At 34.9% G+C, this 16,363-nt stretch overlaps 1 protein-coding gene across 20 annotated transcripts in view; it reads right to left on the bottom strand.

Moving 5' to 3' along the window:
* Nucleotides 1–16,363, bottom strand: part of PTPN13 (protein tyrosine phosphatase non-receptor type 13) — a 192,272-nt gene that overhangs the window by 79,322 nt on the left and 96,587 nt on the right. For 18 of the 20 annotated variants that reach the window (XM_026509786.4, XM_026509790.4, XM_048211896.2 and 15 more), the window contains 3 exons: nucleotides 14,049–14,612; nucleotides 2,072–2,167; nucleotides 1,567–1,660 (listed from right to left, as the gene is read on the bottom strand). In XM_026509786.4, coding sequence (XP_026365571.2) covers nucleotides 1,567–1,660; nucleotides 2,072–2,167; nucleotides 14,049–14,612 — 754 coding nt within the window. The remainder of the gene's footprint in view (nucleotides 1–1,566; nucleotides 1,661–2,071; nucleotides 2,168–14,048; nucleotides 14,613–16,363) is intronic. The other 2 variants (XM_026509787.4, XM_048211897.2) reach the window with 1 other exon arrangement.

The following is a 16,363-nucleotide window of genomic DNA, read 5'->3' as shown; positions in this document are numbered from 1 at the left end:
CAACTGAAACAAATATTCTCTCATAATCTTTTGAGGTAACTTATCAAGAAAATTGAAATAAGTCTCACAAAATAATTTAATTTTATTTGGAGGAATATGTTTTTAAACTAACAAATGAACTATAAAATCAATTTTTAATACATAAGCCCAATGATTCTCCAGTTGTTATCTTTACTCATGTTTTCATAAAGCTAAAGAGCATCATACTATTGATATAAATTTTCTCCAAATTAAATATATAGACAGGAGTGACTCCCTCAATTCACCACAGAGCTGACTTGAATTCAATATTTGCTTCTTATTGCTGTTGATCCCAAAATGTTTTTGTGTCTTTAAGAAAACTGTATAACATCAAACATAAACCTATCTTTGTCTCTTACCTCTTTGTTCAAAATTACCAAATCAGGGTTATCACCACAATGGGGTCCTAGTAATATAAAATTCTATTATGCAAATAAAATAATGCTTTAGGTAAATGAATACTTATTAGAGCTTTCCTCAAAGGGAATAAAGTATCATGGACTATTTTAAAAAGCATAAGAGAGAAGAGAAAAAGACATAAATTTAATAAAAACTGCAATGTTAAAAGAAATAACTTTAGTGCAATGTATTTAATTACTCGGAATCTAAACCCTAGATAAATTGTCTGTTTTAAACACATGGCTAGGGTTACTCGGTCTATTAATAGTTTACAGGTGTGAAACAGTGTCTGCCAGAATTAATTAGCTAAGGGGCAAGTTTTTGTTAATCTCCAAATGATTCTTTTGTAGATGGTGACACTTGAATTAAATGAATATCAAATTTAAAAGGATTTCCATAGTTTGGGAGTAAATTCTGAAGCAACATCTCGTTCTGTAATAACACATTACAAATTTCAAATTAATGTTTAACATTAAAAATATGCTTTTATTCATGTAAGGGATCTGTGCACACATGAGAAGGATACACATCAAAATATTCAGTATTGAGTTGACACTTCTCAGTTTAAACAAGGTAAATCAATACATAGCTATAATACCACCATCCTAAGCGTAGCACAATACCTAACACCTTATAAGAAAGCTGAATATTTCAGTATGAGAATGAACTCGAAATAGCCCAAACTGGACTTTTAAAAAAAATACAAGATAACCTCTTTTAAGCCAGTAAATACGTAGTAAATAATTAACTTTTTACATAATAGGTCACTTAGTAGTAACCTACTCATTATTCATTCAACCAAAAAGACTCCCTGAAAACCTGCTTGTTCAGCCTGTTCAACCTTTCAAAAGAGGTATTATTCTCTTAGAAATCAAGGTTTACTATCTTCTCACAGATGCTTGATGCCACCCCCTCAGAACTTCCTGTTAATAAGTTATTTTATATACATATTAACAATTTTAATTTCAAGCACAAACAATAAATAATCAGAGCCAATTCTAATTTTAAAATATTCTAATAACTCAAACTACTACAATGTCTTTCACATAATTAAATGAATTTCCAAGAATTTAAAGAGGTAAAGAAAAAGGAAAAAACCACCTATTCACTGGAAATATATTATTACTATTTTTTCATACCACATACCTTGGTCTCTGTGACTGCCCTTGACTTGGGTTTTCATCTACCCCTGGGAGTCCACTGTTGGATTCAAACCTCTTGGAAGCTTCACTTTTTCGTACTAATTAAAGAATGAAAGAAGGAATGAAAAAAGAAGTAATAGCACAGGTGATAAAAATATGAAGTAGCCTTATTTAAAACTCGAACATTTAGCGGATACACTAAGGTAATTTTTACAAATCACATTCATGTCACCAAATTAGTGACATAATGTCATTAAACTCTTCAGAGATAAGTCATATTATTTTTAAAGACAATGAATTATTTCCTATTATGAAAATGACTACATTGTTGTTTGGTGAAACTGCTATTAAGCTCCTATAATACTGTTAAAATGAGTAACCAGCAGCTTTTAACAATTTTTAAGTTTTATATAGAATTATTCACTTGACACCTTATATCTTAACACTACTGAAAAAGAAGGACATTCATGGTTTCTTAAAAACATTTTGGTTATTCAGATGCGTCTCACCTTGTCGGAAATCTGATTCAGAGGAAATGATAGATGGACTTTCACTGGAGGTACTAAAGATATCACTGTGGTAAGCTTTATATCTTCGAATTGGTTCTAAAAGGATTAAAGCAAACACATTAGAAAGCAAATGCATTAACTGTTCCACACAAATCAAATCAAATATTATTTTACTCTTAAGAGACTAGAAAATTTTATATATTGCTTTAAATTTACCAATTGCTGGATGGTATTCAAACAACGTGATTCTGATTTTGAGGCAGTCTGGCATACTGGTTAAGAACCTGGACTCTGACACAGGATTATCCGGGCTTGAATCTCAGCTCACTACCTGCCAGCTGTGTGACACGTTAGGAACTTTCCAGAAATGAAAATCTGAGCATATTACTATTATTTCTTAAAATCTTCAAGGTACAATTTAAGAACTCCTTCGCTTGGTATTCAAAGCCTTTCATAACCTGGTCTCCGACTACCTTTATAGCAGTGGCTCTTCATATTGTGGACCCATGGACTCATTTGTTAGAATTTGATGAAAACTACAGACCTCTCTCCACCCACTCCCCAAAATGTACAAAAACAAACATTTAAATAGAACTTTAAAATTTTAATGAAAAAAAAATAGACTTAATGAGTTGTATGAATCTTTGTGGCAGGGTGGAATGTCTGAACATGATGTTAGTGGATAATAAGCCTGCAGATTGAGAGAGACTGAAGTTGCAAATGATGGTGGGGAAAACTGATGAAAAAAATATGCTGAAGGAAACAGGAGATGGAAAAAAAAAACCCCAACACACATGATAGTCACTTCGGCAAGGAGGAAGAACTCTTTCTTCTTAAGAAATGATGGACAAGGGAAACAGTGAAAATACAGAAGGAATTCCAAGATACTCGTATCAGAAGTTGCCTTACTTCTGGTAATAAAAAGTGTGTCACTTCCTGGGAGCCAGTGGCCAGGAGCTTGAGAAGAGTAAAGAAATTCTGCTATGAAGAATGTGATAAGGGTCAGTAAAAACCACATGAAAGCTTTTATATAGCCCTGGGAGTTTAGATTAGGCTAGAATGCATGAAATTTATTGGAGCCAATCAGAATGGTTTTGTGGCTTTTTCATGGCACTAGAGAAAGAAAACCATGGGAAACACCTAGAACTGGGGGTGGGGGTGGGGGTGGGGAGACATGGGATGTATGATGACACAGAGTGGATATATGTGAGGGATTCTTTTTCACTAGTTTGCAAACTTGAAGAACAGGAAATTCACAAAATGAATTATTCCTTGTACTGCAATCTGTTCTGTAGAGATTGTTAAAAGAAAAAGGGATGAATAAATGAATGAAATAGTCAAAAGGCACCAAGGAACCAGGCTTGAAGGATGAAGATGACAGCTGGAAGAACTGGGAGGTCATGCTGAGACAAAGGAAAAATGGCCACTTGTTGGAGAGGAAGTTGTGCATCATTCTTACGGCAAGAATTTACCTGGAGAAGTAGGCAGGATACAGAAGACCTCTATTTTGTTCAGCTTTGTACACGCTGAACATGAGTATGAAATAATACCATAATTAATGGAAAGAGTTTTGGGATTGAAAATCCAAATATTTACTAGTACTTTAAAAAAATGATTCCATTCTACCACAAGGAAGTCTCACGGTAAATAAGATAATTTTAAAAAAATTCCTCTGGTTTAAGATAAATGTGATTTGGAAAGATTTTAGAAGACATCAAACAATAGTTTTGTCTAGTTCTATTTAAATTTAATGAAGAGTTAAATGGTTATTTAATAAGAACTGCTATTTTCCAAGGGCACTAAAGAAGTTTTTGTTATATTGTTATAGAACTGCCATGTTAAATTTTTGAGGGATTTCCCCAATAACTTGAACAAATTACAAACCTGACATTGCAATGTACAGGACACTAAATAAAAAAAACAAGGCCAAGGAGAAGATTCAAATGTACAGAAACAATAGGATTTTTACCTTACAAAGAAAAGTACAAAGTTGCAATAAGCCTATTTAGTAGACATAGTAGAGAACTTCAGTCCCTTGGATGTTACGCCATGCAATAACAATTTCACACCCCACATTGAATGAACTTATTGTTTTTTTTTTTTTTTAAGATTATTTATTTATTTATTTGTCAGAGAGAGAGAGATAGCGCGCGCTCGAGGGAGAAATAGGTTTCTCACTGAGCAAGGAGCCCAATGCGGGACTCGATCCCTAGACCCTTGGATCATGACCTGAGCCAAAGGCAGACACTTAAGCAACTGAACCACCCAGGTGTCCCATGAATTTACTATTTCTGGCAAGTGGCTGTTAAGTTCATAAATAAATTTTAAGTTGAATTTCCATTCTTTGGTGGTGCTTCATAATTGTTCTTATATTATTTCATGAGTCCATGTTCCCTTTCCTTTTCTCAATTCTTGGGTTCCTTCTGTGAGACAAATTAATGTAATATTGATTATCCCCTCTTAAAAGCATAACAATAAATCATTTTCCCTTGATGAACTGTTGGTCTGTAAATGTTCTCAGTACCACACCTGCGGGGGCAGGGGGAGGGCGCTGACTTATGATACCTTATTGCTTTATAGTAATGGGGCACCGGCACTCCAGAAACATGGACAGGATGACTAGCTTTGCAGCACTACTAGGGGACAGGGAGACTCTTTTTCTTCAAAGACTGGGGTACGAGTGGGGAGTCTATGTTAATTAAAGTGTAGGCATCCCTTCTGTAAGCTTTTTGTATTCTGGAATTTATCTTTTAAAATGCTGTCAGCCACGTAGCTTTAATGTAGTGGCATGGCCAGATTAAAGTTCCCAAGCATTATTTACTACTCAGTCATGCTTATAAGAAAGACTAAGCTTTGTAAGTTTGGGCTTTCCACTTCTGAATTAAATAATAAATTTAACTATTTCAGGAATTATCATTAAATTCACTGCAGACATAAAATTATTACAAACATGTACTTTACCAAGAGTGTATCTTGCATTGGTATATATGGAGAGCCATATTTTGCATGCTTACAGATCAAGTGATCTAACAGGAACATTGCTTGGCTTTCTGAGATGACCTACTTACAGGCATCCAGTAGACACTAACTAGTTCCAGAGCACATTTAGTCCACTATTCTGGTCTGCAGAAGAAGGGTAATCTCTAATTATCCATGAGGTGTCCTAACATTATAGACAACTTTTTTTTTTTTTTTGAAGGATCCAGATACCACAGATATGTTTTCTATCCACATTTAAATGTACAATATAAGCACTTTATTTATTTATTTATTTATTTATTTATTTATTTATTTAAGATTTTATTTATTTATTTGACAGAGACAGACAGCCAGCGAGAGAGAACACAAGCAGGGGGAGTGGGAGAGGAAGAAGCAGGCTTCCAAAGGAGGAGCCTGATGTGGGGCTCCCGGGATCATACCCTGAGCCGAAGGCAGACGCTTAACGACTGCGCCACCCGGGCACCCCACAATATAAGCACTTTAGATTTGATCTCGATCCCAGGAATGTGGTACTAACTGAGTGATTAAAAAGAAAAAAATTTATTATGAAAACTTCAACACAGACACAAAAAAAGAGAGCACAATACATCCTCACATACCCATCTTACAGATTTAATAAAACCTAGTGATTGTTATTTTAATTAAAAAGTGTCAGACGATTTTTGTAAACAAAGAAATGCTCCTAAGTATTTATGGTATACTACAAAGTTTTATGAATACCAAATTCTTGAATCCTCTGAAAAGGACCTATTAATAATATTCAAGTACACATTTTATAAAACGTACATTGCAATGTTAAAACTATAACAGGAAAATTTTAAGTTTTCACCATCATACTTGTAGAACTGTACTTGGCTTTTGTGGGATAAAATTAGATTCAATATCTAATTTGTTGACTTGCAAATTTCTCAGTTAGTAAGTATTTAAATGAAGCCTACATTGTACAAATCAAGTGTCCAAGGGTCCACTTAGGGTCATGATTATTCCTCATTTCACTAGACAATTTCCTTCTCTTTGATTTCTTATGAGTACTTAGTTTTTAGATGTGGAAAAAAAATTGTAGGAAAGAACCTTAGTGTAGAAATAATGAGTGCAAAAGAATAAATGAGAGAGTAAAATCAGCCTTAATACAAGTCACCAAAAAAAGCAGCACCAAATTGGGTGTATGTGAATAACTATATAAGACACATAGGAATATATTGTCTCCAAAAAAACATTTGGTAGAATAGCAGTGATAGAATGAGAAGAATAGGGTCTACAGAAGAATGGCATAAAGAATTAACATTTGGAGAGTAGTTATAGAGATTCCGTAATCATACATACTCTGGCAATTGGAGACATCTTTTCATTTCTAGTACTATTTTACCATAATTAAGAATATACTATTCTTTTGTCAGAATACAAGATATAAAAATCTGACACTTATTTTATTATTCTTTAACTATACTCTGATCCTTTAAACAAAAATCACTCCAACCCTAATGTCCTATCAACTCCACTTATATAGTAACAGTAAGAAGCAGCTTTTCAATAGGCTAGAGTTCAGCCATAAGTTCTTGACAGTTAGAGTCACAATTTCTACCACCACTTAACACACTTAACACTTCAAAAAAAATTTTCACACTTAACATTTTAAACATATAAAGCTGTAGTATGTGATCATGAACACTATACTTCTACTATTTAGGATATCATGAAGATTTACATGATACTCTGCGCTTACGTAAAGCTATTTCAGATGAAACATTCAAGTCTATAATCTTCACATTAAAACGAAACTAAGCCAGCACAAACTGTAATCTAAAAACATCATTTACAAGTGACACATATTCAAGCTCAGACAAGTGACAGGCAGAAAGTGAGACTCACACAATTGCAGTATCAGGAAATAAATAACTTTAAAATTTTTTTGAACTCTGCATTTTTAATAAAATAAAATATTTTTATAACTAAATATTTCTTTTTTTTTTTTTAAAGATTTTATTTATTTATTCGACAGAGATAGAGACAGCCAGCAAGAGAGGGAACACAAGCAGGGGGAGTGGGAGAGGAAGAAGCAGGCTCATAGCGGAGGAGCCTGATGTGGGGCTCGATCCCGTAACGCCAGGATCACGCCCTGAGCCGAAGGCAGACGCTTAACCGCTGTGCCACCCAGGCGCCCCTATAACTAAATATTTCAATTTTCAAATACAGCAAAGAAACAAAAACATTATGTTTTCATGTATGAAGTGTTTTTCTCTGTGCTTTCTTATTAGGGGATTAATTTTTAGGGATTAAAGAGCACTCCTTTTATATGTTCACTAGAGTTCACTGTATTCTGTTACACCATGCTACATGATATATGAATAGAACATATTCTAAAATCCCTTGAGAGCTAGACATGATCAATAAAATTTTTAATCAGGAGGAACAGAACTCATGCAAGTATAAAGACACATAATTGAGGAAAGATACATGGAGAAATGCTCTGTGAACTGTAAATTACTTTATAGATGTAAAATCTGTGCCGAGTAGGAACAGCAAAAAGAATGAAGTCTTCAGTTTCCTTGAGCTATAACTGCCTAGTGTAACAGAGCAGCCGCCAATCTGGGCTGTGTCTTGCATCTGGGCTGGCTATGCCACTCTTTTAGAATCCTCCAGGATCCCATGTTGTTAGGACTTCACTACCCCTTCTAAAGCTTTCAAACAGTCCAGAGCTCTAAAAGAACTGACTGCATTTGTGGTTGGTTGGTCAGGTTATGACTTCTCTTGGAGTTGGACAAAACACAGGAGGAGGAGGCAGGATTTCTCCTCACTAGGCAGAATTCTTCAGAGAATATCATTTCACATATCTGAAATAGCACTTACCAAATATCCAATATTAATAGCTACACTGTAATACTCAGTTTAGATTAATACTTACTAGCACCTAGGGTATAGTGGTAGATACTAAGGACACAGCTATGAATTAGACCATGCCAACTTGCCAACTTTCTTCTTTTCTTTTTCCTAAAGGTATGTATATATGTATGTATGTATTTATTTATTTATTTGATACAGAGAGGGAGAGAGTGAGAGAGCACAAGCAGGGGGAGGGATAGAGGGAGAGGGAGAAGCAGGCCCCCCACCGAGCAGGGAGCCCGACTCTGGGCTCGATCCTAGGACCCTGGGATCATGACCTGAGCCGAAGGCAGACACTTAACTGATGAGCCACTCAGGTGCCCCTAGACTATGCCAAATTTCTGGTGTTTATAGGAGAAACAAGTTCCTCAAAACAAATAATTTCAATGAAAAATAGGACATCATCCTAAACTGGGAAGGTGAGACAAAGCTTCCTGAACCTGGCTATACCTGAAAGCTTTTTTTTTTTTTTTTTTTAAAGATTTATTTATTTATTTGAGAGAGGCAGAGAGAGAAGGAGAGCACTTGTGAGTGGGGGTGGGGGTGTGCAGAGGGAGAGGGAGAGAAAGAATCTTAAGCAGGCTCCACACCCAGCAGAGTGAATGCAGGGCTCGATCCCAGGACCCTCAGATCATGACCTGAGCCTAAATCAAGAGTTGGACACTTAACTGACTGAGCCACCCAGGTGCCCCAGTTTTGGATTTTAAAAGAGAGATAAGTTTGGGGGCGCCTGGGTGGCTCAGTTGTTAAGCGTCTGCCTTCGGCTCAGGTCATGATCCCAGGGTCCTGGGATCGAGCCCTGCGCTGGGCTCCCTGCTCAGCAGGAAGCCTGCTTCTCCTTCTCCCAATCGCCCTGCTGGTGTTCCCACTCTCGCTGTGTCTCTCTCTGGCAAATAAATAAATAAATAAATAAATAGAGAAATAAATCTTAAAAAAAAAAAGGGAGAGAGAGATAAGTTTTGAAGAAAAATTTCTCTCTCCATCACGTCACTAGAAGTATCCTACATGCTGAACTGTATTATTTATAAACCCATCCCCTTGTTCTTCTGAAATGCAACTATAAAAACATGTGAACTTTCAAATTCAATCTTCTCATGAAAATGAAACATTAAGGTGCCTCAAGACTAAGCGCAGACTCACACACTTCAGTGTTTACATATTCTGGTTGCACAACAGAGTTTACGCTGCATTCACAAGGCGTCACAGAACAGCAAAACTAGGCTAGACCAGAGGTCACAACACTGCTTTCTTTAAACAATATTTAAGGTTGAAGTAAAGTAGATTGACTTAAAACTCCTTAAACAGTAATACTTAACCGTAGTCACTTTTGAAGGATTTAATTATATCTGCTCTTCCTATTCCCTCTAGTATTTATACAGAATGCAGAGGAGTTTTGACTGTTGGAAGCGAAATGCTATTCATGGTCCCCACCCAGGGTGTGGAGTGCTGTTCATACTATACTCACAGTACTGGTTCCAAGTCAATCTCTCATAATCAGGAATGTGCTGCCAACCCATACAGCAATGTTAGGTAGGGAGTGTGTGGTAATTACATACAAGAGAGATGGTGACAGATACATCCATTAGAAAACAGACAATATGTCAGATTTTGAGATGGAGTAGAGAGGTGGAAAAAAGATACTAGGGACAAGGAAGAAAGGGAAAAAGTAGACTAGGACAGTCCTATGCTGAGGTAAAAGCAGCGAAATGAAAGGAATAAAGCAAAAAAAAAAAAAAAAAAAAAAAAAAAGAGAGAGTTACATCAACTTTTAAAAGTAGTTTCCATGAGATAAACCTGTTATGTTTCTTCCTGCCCCTTCCTTACTGCTTTATATTTATATGTAGAAAACTATCTGAAAGATTAAGTATTAACTATAATTATAGAAATAATCTTATATTTATAATTTTTAAACTTCAACTACAGTTTCTTTCTCAGGGTCTTTTCTGTTCCTTTCTTATTTTGTTCTCAAGGAAGTCAGAGCACTCAATGTTAACCACTGCTTTTTGGTAGTTTACATTCTTATTTCATTGGTTACAGGATAACCGTCTTACAAGATCCTACTGTAGGAAAGCCCCATTAAAACACTATGTACCACAATAGAGCACACAACACCATAGAGGTCCATCTTACCCCCTACCCAGTGTGGTTTGCTGCAGAAAGAACCAAAAGTGCCTCATCTGAGCCTTTTTTTCATTATACTACCTTGTTTTACTGTATTAAAAATGATATAATTTTATTAGGAAGAGACTTAAGGGGTTAGGTGGTTAATTGAATGCCCAACCTTCTAGTTAGTAAAAAATTTTCCAAATAATGTATCTGAAATGTATCTCATTTCTGTTTGAAATCAGAATGGCAGAATGGAAAAAAAATCTTATTCTGGGTTTTAAGAGATCTGGACTCTAAATACAGGTCTGTTATAAATTATGAATTATGTATCTCCTTTGGCAAACTAGTCTACTCTCAACTTTTGAAAGGTTTAAATAGTATCCAGATTCCTTCTAGTACCAAACTCTGCTCTCCCCTGTGTGAGTTGGCTGGTTGATGTAGTCAGCTAAGGAAATGCTATAGAGGTGATTTAGGTAAAGGCTCCTTTCAAGAGGACGGACTAAGGAAAGGGCTATACATACATCTGAGGTTGAAGCAGACAACTGTCTTTCCTTTTCTTTTCTTTTTTTTAAGATTTTCTTTGAGAGAAAGAGAGAGAGAGGGAGAGAGAGAGAGACAGTAGGGGAAGGAGAAGAGGGAAAGGGAGAAGCAGATTCTGCGCTGAGCTTGGAGCTGGACACAGGCTCAATCCCACAACTCTGAGATAATGACCTGAGCAGAAATCAATAGTCAGATGCTTAACTGACTGAGCCACTAGGGTGCCCCAGACATCTGTCTAATTAGTTCAATGAGCCTTCTTGCATGCTTAAAAGGACCAACCAAAATTTGGCAGTTACTTTTCTTGCAATTGCTGTATTAACCCAATGAACATTTGAACACATATTTTTTTTTAAATTAGGAAGTAACACAGAGTTGGAAATTCTTAGACTGGAGCTCTGAAATCTAGATGGAAATCCGCAATCTCCCATAATGATGGAAACTCTATCATTAGCTAGTTACATGGTCTTGGGTAAGTTATTAAATCTTTATGAGCTCAGGAATATGTACTCCAAGACCTCTTCTAATTCTATAATTACTGACAGCCAGCAGCAACTGCCAGATTTAAAGATCACAAAAATTGTACAGAGCACTTTCAATATTTTTAAATGGCTTAAAACCAGAATACTTAAAAAGAAATGTGTACATTAGTAACATCCACTGTTCTGCTTGATTTCTCACACATAAAAGGGATCTGTGGAGCCTACTTTTCATGAGAATTAAATGAGATAAATGGGATTTGTATTGTTTTCTACTCTTTTTTTCTTCTTTGTATACTAGCTAAAATCTTTATATTAGCAATCTGCACTTTTGTTTGAACAGCTAACATAAATTATCTAACTTTTAGAAAATGCACAATATAAAACCAGCAAATTACTCAACTAAATAACTAGAATTATTGCTTTTGAATTCCAAACATCAAACATTCTTTTTGAAGAACACCTTTAGTCTAAAGCAAATATAATTTATGACTACTTGCAAGTTATTACATAATAATGAGGTTTATTTAAGATGGTATAAGTATTTCCATAATATACTAACATTTTCAAGGTGTTTGTTTAACTTGGTTATAAAATACACTCTGGGAAAAAATGGGTAGGTTCTTTGTGAGAACAAATGCTTTTGAAAACTTCAATAGCAAAGAAAGATTTCAGGACGAAAATGGTCCTGTATCAAAAAATTCAATGCGTATTTTATTTAAAAAAAAAAATCTTTTCCTTTTCTTTTCTTGTATCTTTTATAATGAATATAAAATTTCTAAATTTGGAAATTATGTTTTGTAACAAGTTACCATTTTTAATAAAGAAGGGTCAATAACATTATACATCATCTTCGTAGATATACATGCATATTTGGTAACAAGTTGGTCTATTTGAGTTTCTTTAACACATGTGCCTACACACATTCCCTGACCAGATAAAAGGCTCATATGCAAACTAGGACCTACTTTGGCTTAATATTCATTTTATAGGTAATGAAAAAAATCACCTATTCAAACAAAATATACCAGACTAGTGTAGCATTATTTAACACATTAAATATATTTCCATTAGTGTTTTATTTCTTTGCTGTTTTAATGCTCAAACCAAGGTTCAAGTGTAAAACACTTTTCTCAGACTGCACTAAACCATACTACTATTAATTTACCAAATATGAAGTGAATAATTTTATAAAACACACACATGAGAACATAAGAAATTATGATTTAATTTTTAATATTCACATGTTAAGAAAGTATATTACTTAACTTTTTAAGTGTTAGAAATCGTCATCTACATCGGTGTGTAGCTTCACTATTTATACTATCACAGTTTTATCTATTTGAATAAGTAAGAGTTTGGGTTTTTTTCCCCACAATGGGCAAGAATTCTACACATAAACACCTCTACGAGGGTATGTTTATAAGGGCAGGCTAAGTTATTATTCATATCCTGGTTGTTGTGCAACATTAAATAATCATGAAGTACAAGTTCTGAAAGAGAATACTTTAAGCTACAGAAAGTGTCTTTTCTGCTACAACTCTAAAAGCTTACTGATCAGAGTAAAATCAGGCATATAACAACTTCCTAAGATATTTTCTGTCCTTGAAAGTTTTCAGATCAAGATTGTATACAATCATCTCATAAAGCTGGCTAATGTTCTCTTTAAATGCACATCAATTAAGTGTTCAATAATTTCCTTTATAATTTCATCACTAATTTGCAATTCCTGAATTGAAAAAAAGAAGCAAAGCTTCTCTCACTAGAAGTAAAACACAATGTGTCAAGGATGTTCAGTCCAGAGCTATGCTTAAGCGTAAGTAACAGAACAAACATTTAGCAGAGCACTTTGAAGATAATCTGTATAATCAAAAATATCCCACTGGAACAATGGCCTTAAAAATGAATATAACCATGATTCTGCCACTACTCTTGTTGAACTAGAAACACCTTAAAGTTCTCTTTCAGCTATGTCCCAAAGTTTGTCTACCAAGGCAAGGGGAGATAACAAAAGTTTAATCTTCAAAAATGTAGAGTATTAGATTGATAGTTCTAATTTGTTTTCTCTTCCACTTATTTATGTTAAAAATAGCCTCTATCCATGTCTAACACATAACTTTATTCTACTCAGTATCGAGGTTTGTTTGTGTGCCAATCAAGTATTTTTGTACCAGAGCTTTTCCCTGCAAATAATAATTTATCACTGATAAAGTTGTTTTTTATGCACCTCATACTATTGTAATAATTTGTTTTGTTAATCACTTTACATTCATTACCTAATCTACTTTTGTTAAGCACATTTTGCAGGTGGGGTAACTTACACTTGAAGGGATTAAGCCCAGTTGCTGAAGGAAGGATCAGGTAGCAACTGATGCAGTAAATAATTCAAACGTAGTCTGTCTGACTCTAAATCTATAAACCTAAATACCACGACTTTTAAAAAACAGATCTAAAACTTCATTCCAGACCAAACACATTATAATCTGCAGGAATTGTGTCCCTAAGTTTGTTTTTTGAAGTTGGTGGTTTGATAACCAATGCACTGTCACCAGTCTAGTCTGCCTCCCTAGAATTGCTGATTTTGATTAACTGCCTCTTATTTCCATGAACCAGACCTTGAGGGAAGCCTCATGAGACTGCAAGATAGACAGTGCTGTGCAGGATTAAAAAGAAGTAAACCTGGCTCCTGCCTTGAGAAGCTTACAATCTAAAAATATGCTACCCCAAATATTGACAGGCTATTGAAGTGCCTGGACTGGGTTGCTTACTAGAGATGACTGTGTGGGAGCAGTGTAATTTGATTACGGTTTTGGTGGAAAGGAGGACGAAACTGACAGAGAAGAGACTAACCTGGGTGTAAAGGTTTGGCAGTGGAAATAAGATTTGTGGAAAGTTTAACAACCCTTCTTTATTTCAAAACACAATTTTAAATATTTCAATTCAGTTCTCTCTCAAACACATACAAAATTACTAACCTTCTACATTCATGGCTTCTCTCAGAACCTGAAGTTTCTTTTGTCTCTCTCGAATTCGGTCCAAAGCACTTGATATTGCTGAGGACGTGGGCAATTCTCGCATGTGAAACACTGGATCCACTTTCTGAGGGCCAAAGATATCCAAGGCTATGCTTCCATCTGAGTATCTTGCTTCCTTTTTTCTAGGAGTAGTTGAAGGCCGCACCGTTACTGCCTCAGGGAGATACTGTCGGAATCCACCAGTTTCCCCAGGAAAGTCTCTGTCAGCTGTGCAAAGCAAGTCCATGGATGAAGCCCAAATCTTCTTCTTGGGAAGCACGTCAATGCCAGGCAGAATTTTTTTTTCTGGGCCACTAGATTTGAACAGGTAAGGGGAGCAGACATTTTCAGAATCTTCGTGTCCAGAATTATTATCTGATGAAATGTCCTTGAAATAATCTTCCTCATCTTGTGTGTCTCTGATGGACAGAAATCCCATAGATTTACTAAGCCCTTTGTTAAGAAAGGTCTGATGAGAGAATGGAGACTTGTGTATGTCTACAACATCAGAAGTAGCGCTTCTTCCTGGAATGATAAGAATCTATCATGTATGTACAGAATTTTTAGAAAATAACTGGAATGTAACCTTACTATTGACAGTGAAAGTGCTGGTAATTTCCTAAATCTTCCTAATGGAGGATCAGAGATGAAATGGATGGTAGTGATAATGAAAGTGAAAAGAGATGCTATGTTTGTATAACTTTTCATAGTCCAATGTTTCTTACCCAATAAAAACAAAAATGTATTGAACTCACTTTTTTGAGTAGTATTTTATTCATCAAAGAGGAATTATTTGGTTTTTAAAAATAGACAAAAGTAAAAAAAATAGGCAAAAGTTTCTAATACTATCCAGTTTGGCAGAATATTAATTATCCATGAAATAATTTGGGGTAGCAATAGAATGTAGAGTATACTCCTTTAACTTCTAAAGATATAATCAGACATGTATCACTTCAACATAAAGCCCTAGTATTTTCTGGTCATTTAAAAATTTTTTAAAGATGAAACAAAGAATTCTTGCTATATTCTGGATGAAAAAAAGATTGCAGCATTTGGAATTCTTAAGTATCAAAGTTTTATTATGATTAGGTATGTTTTCAGAAAATTTGTTTGAAATCCAGATAATTTGATTGTTTAAATTATGTAAGAAACTTAATTTTTCCAAGGCAGACCATCATGTACTGCATGAGACTGTTTTTCCTCTTGAACATAATGCATTCTTATTATTCTTTAGTCCTTGATGTTGATGCAGTTAAAAGCCAGTAAGTCATTCTAATTTTTTTATGGCACCCGTCTATAAATGCATTGAAACAGCAAAAATGCCCAACCAGAAATTAATTTTGGGACTCATAGAGTCAGTAACACAAAAAATCATCATATATAGACATAGACTGTCACAGACTCTAGCTTCTAATCTAAGATAATTTAAAACTGATAAACACATATATGTTATAATATTTTAGGAGTAAATTACATTCTTAAACCACATACTGAAACTCATTAATTTAAAATTTTATTTAAAAATAGAGAACAGAGATATTCTTGAAAATTGATAGAATACATTAGGTAAAAAGTAGAATTGAAAGGACTTAAGGATCATACAACCACAGATGAACTTGACAATCTGCCTTCTTTTACTGCCTTGACTACCAACATGTAGCCAAAACTTAGAGAAAATCAAGCAAGTGAGGATTTTGGCAACATCATAAACTCATAGTCAGACACCCTGGATACTCAACATCAATGTGTTAACAGTAATTTCACTCATTCTTCACAATGCTTCACTTTTCCTCATTCTTCAAATTTCCCACATTAACTCCCTCTTTTTTCTGATGATCTTATCTCATATTTTACCAAGAAAATAGAATCTGTCAGAAGAGAGCTTTCTCATTTTCCCATGGCTAATTCTATATATCTACCCATGTCTGCCAATCTCTTCTCTTGTCTCAAAAGATTAAATCTGCTATCAGTTGAAGGCCAATTCCCAATATGTGTTCAGTCCCCCTCTTCTTTTATGTTATCAGAGATTTTACTTTTTTGGTTAACATCTGCCCTCCATCTTAATTAACCCCCTTTTCTATTGAGTCATTCCCATTAGTATACAAACATGCTTTAATATCTCTGTAATAAAAAGCAAACTAAACAAAACCTCTCCCCTGTTACCACATTTCCTTCTAGCTCCTGCTGTCTCCAATTTCTTATTTCCCATTCAGTATTCTACTCACTTTAGTCAACTTCCAACTCCTCCACACCTTGGCAACTCTCATTAAGTAAAG

Source organism: Ursus arctos, unplaced genomic scaffold (assembly GCF_023065955.2).
Source record: "Ursus arctos isolate Adak ecotype North America unplaced genomic scaffold, UrsArc2.0 scaffold_9, whole genome shotgun sequence".
NCBI lineage: Eukaryota > Metazoa > Chordata > Mammalia > Carnivora > Ursidae > Ursus > Ursus arctos.
Note: the sequence above shows the minus strand (reverse complement) of the source record. Positions and strands in the feature narration are given on the sequence as shown.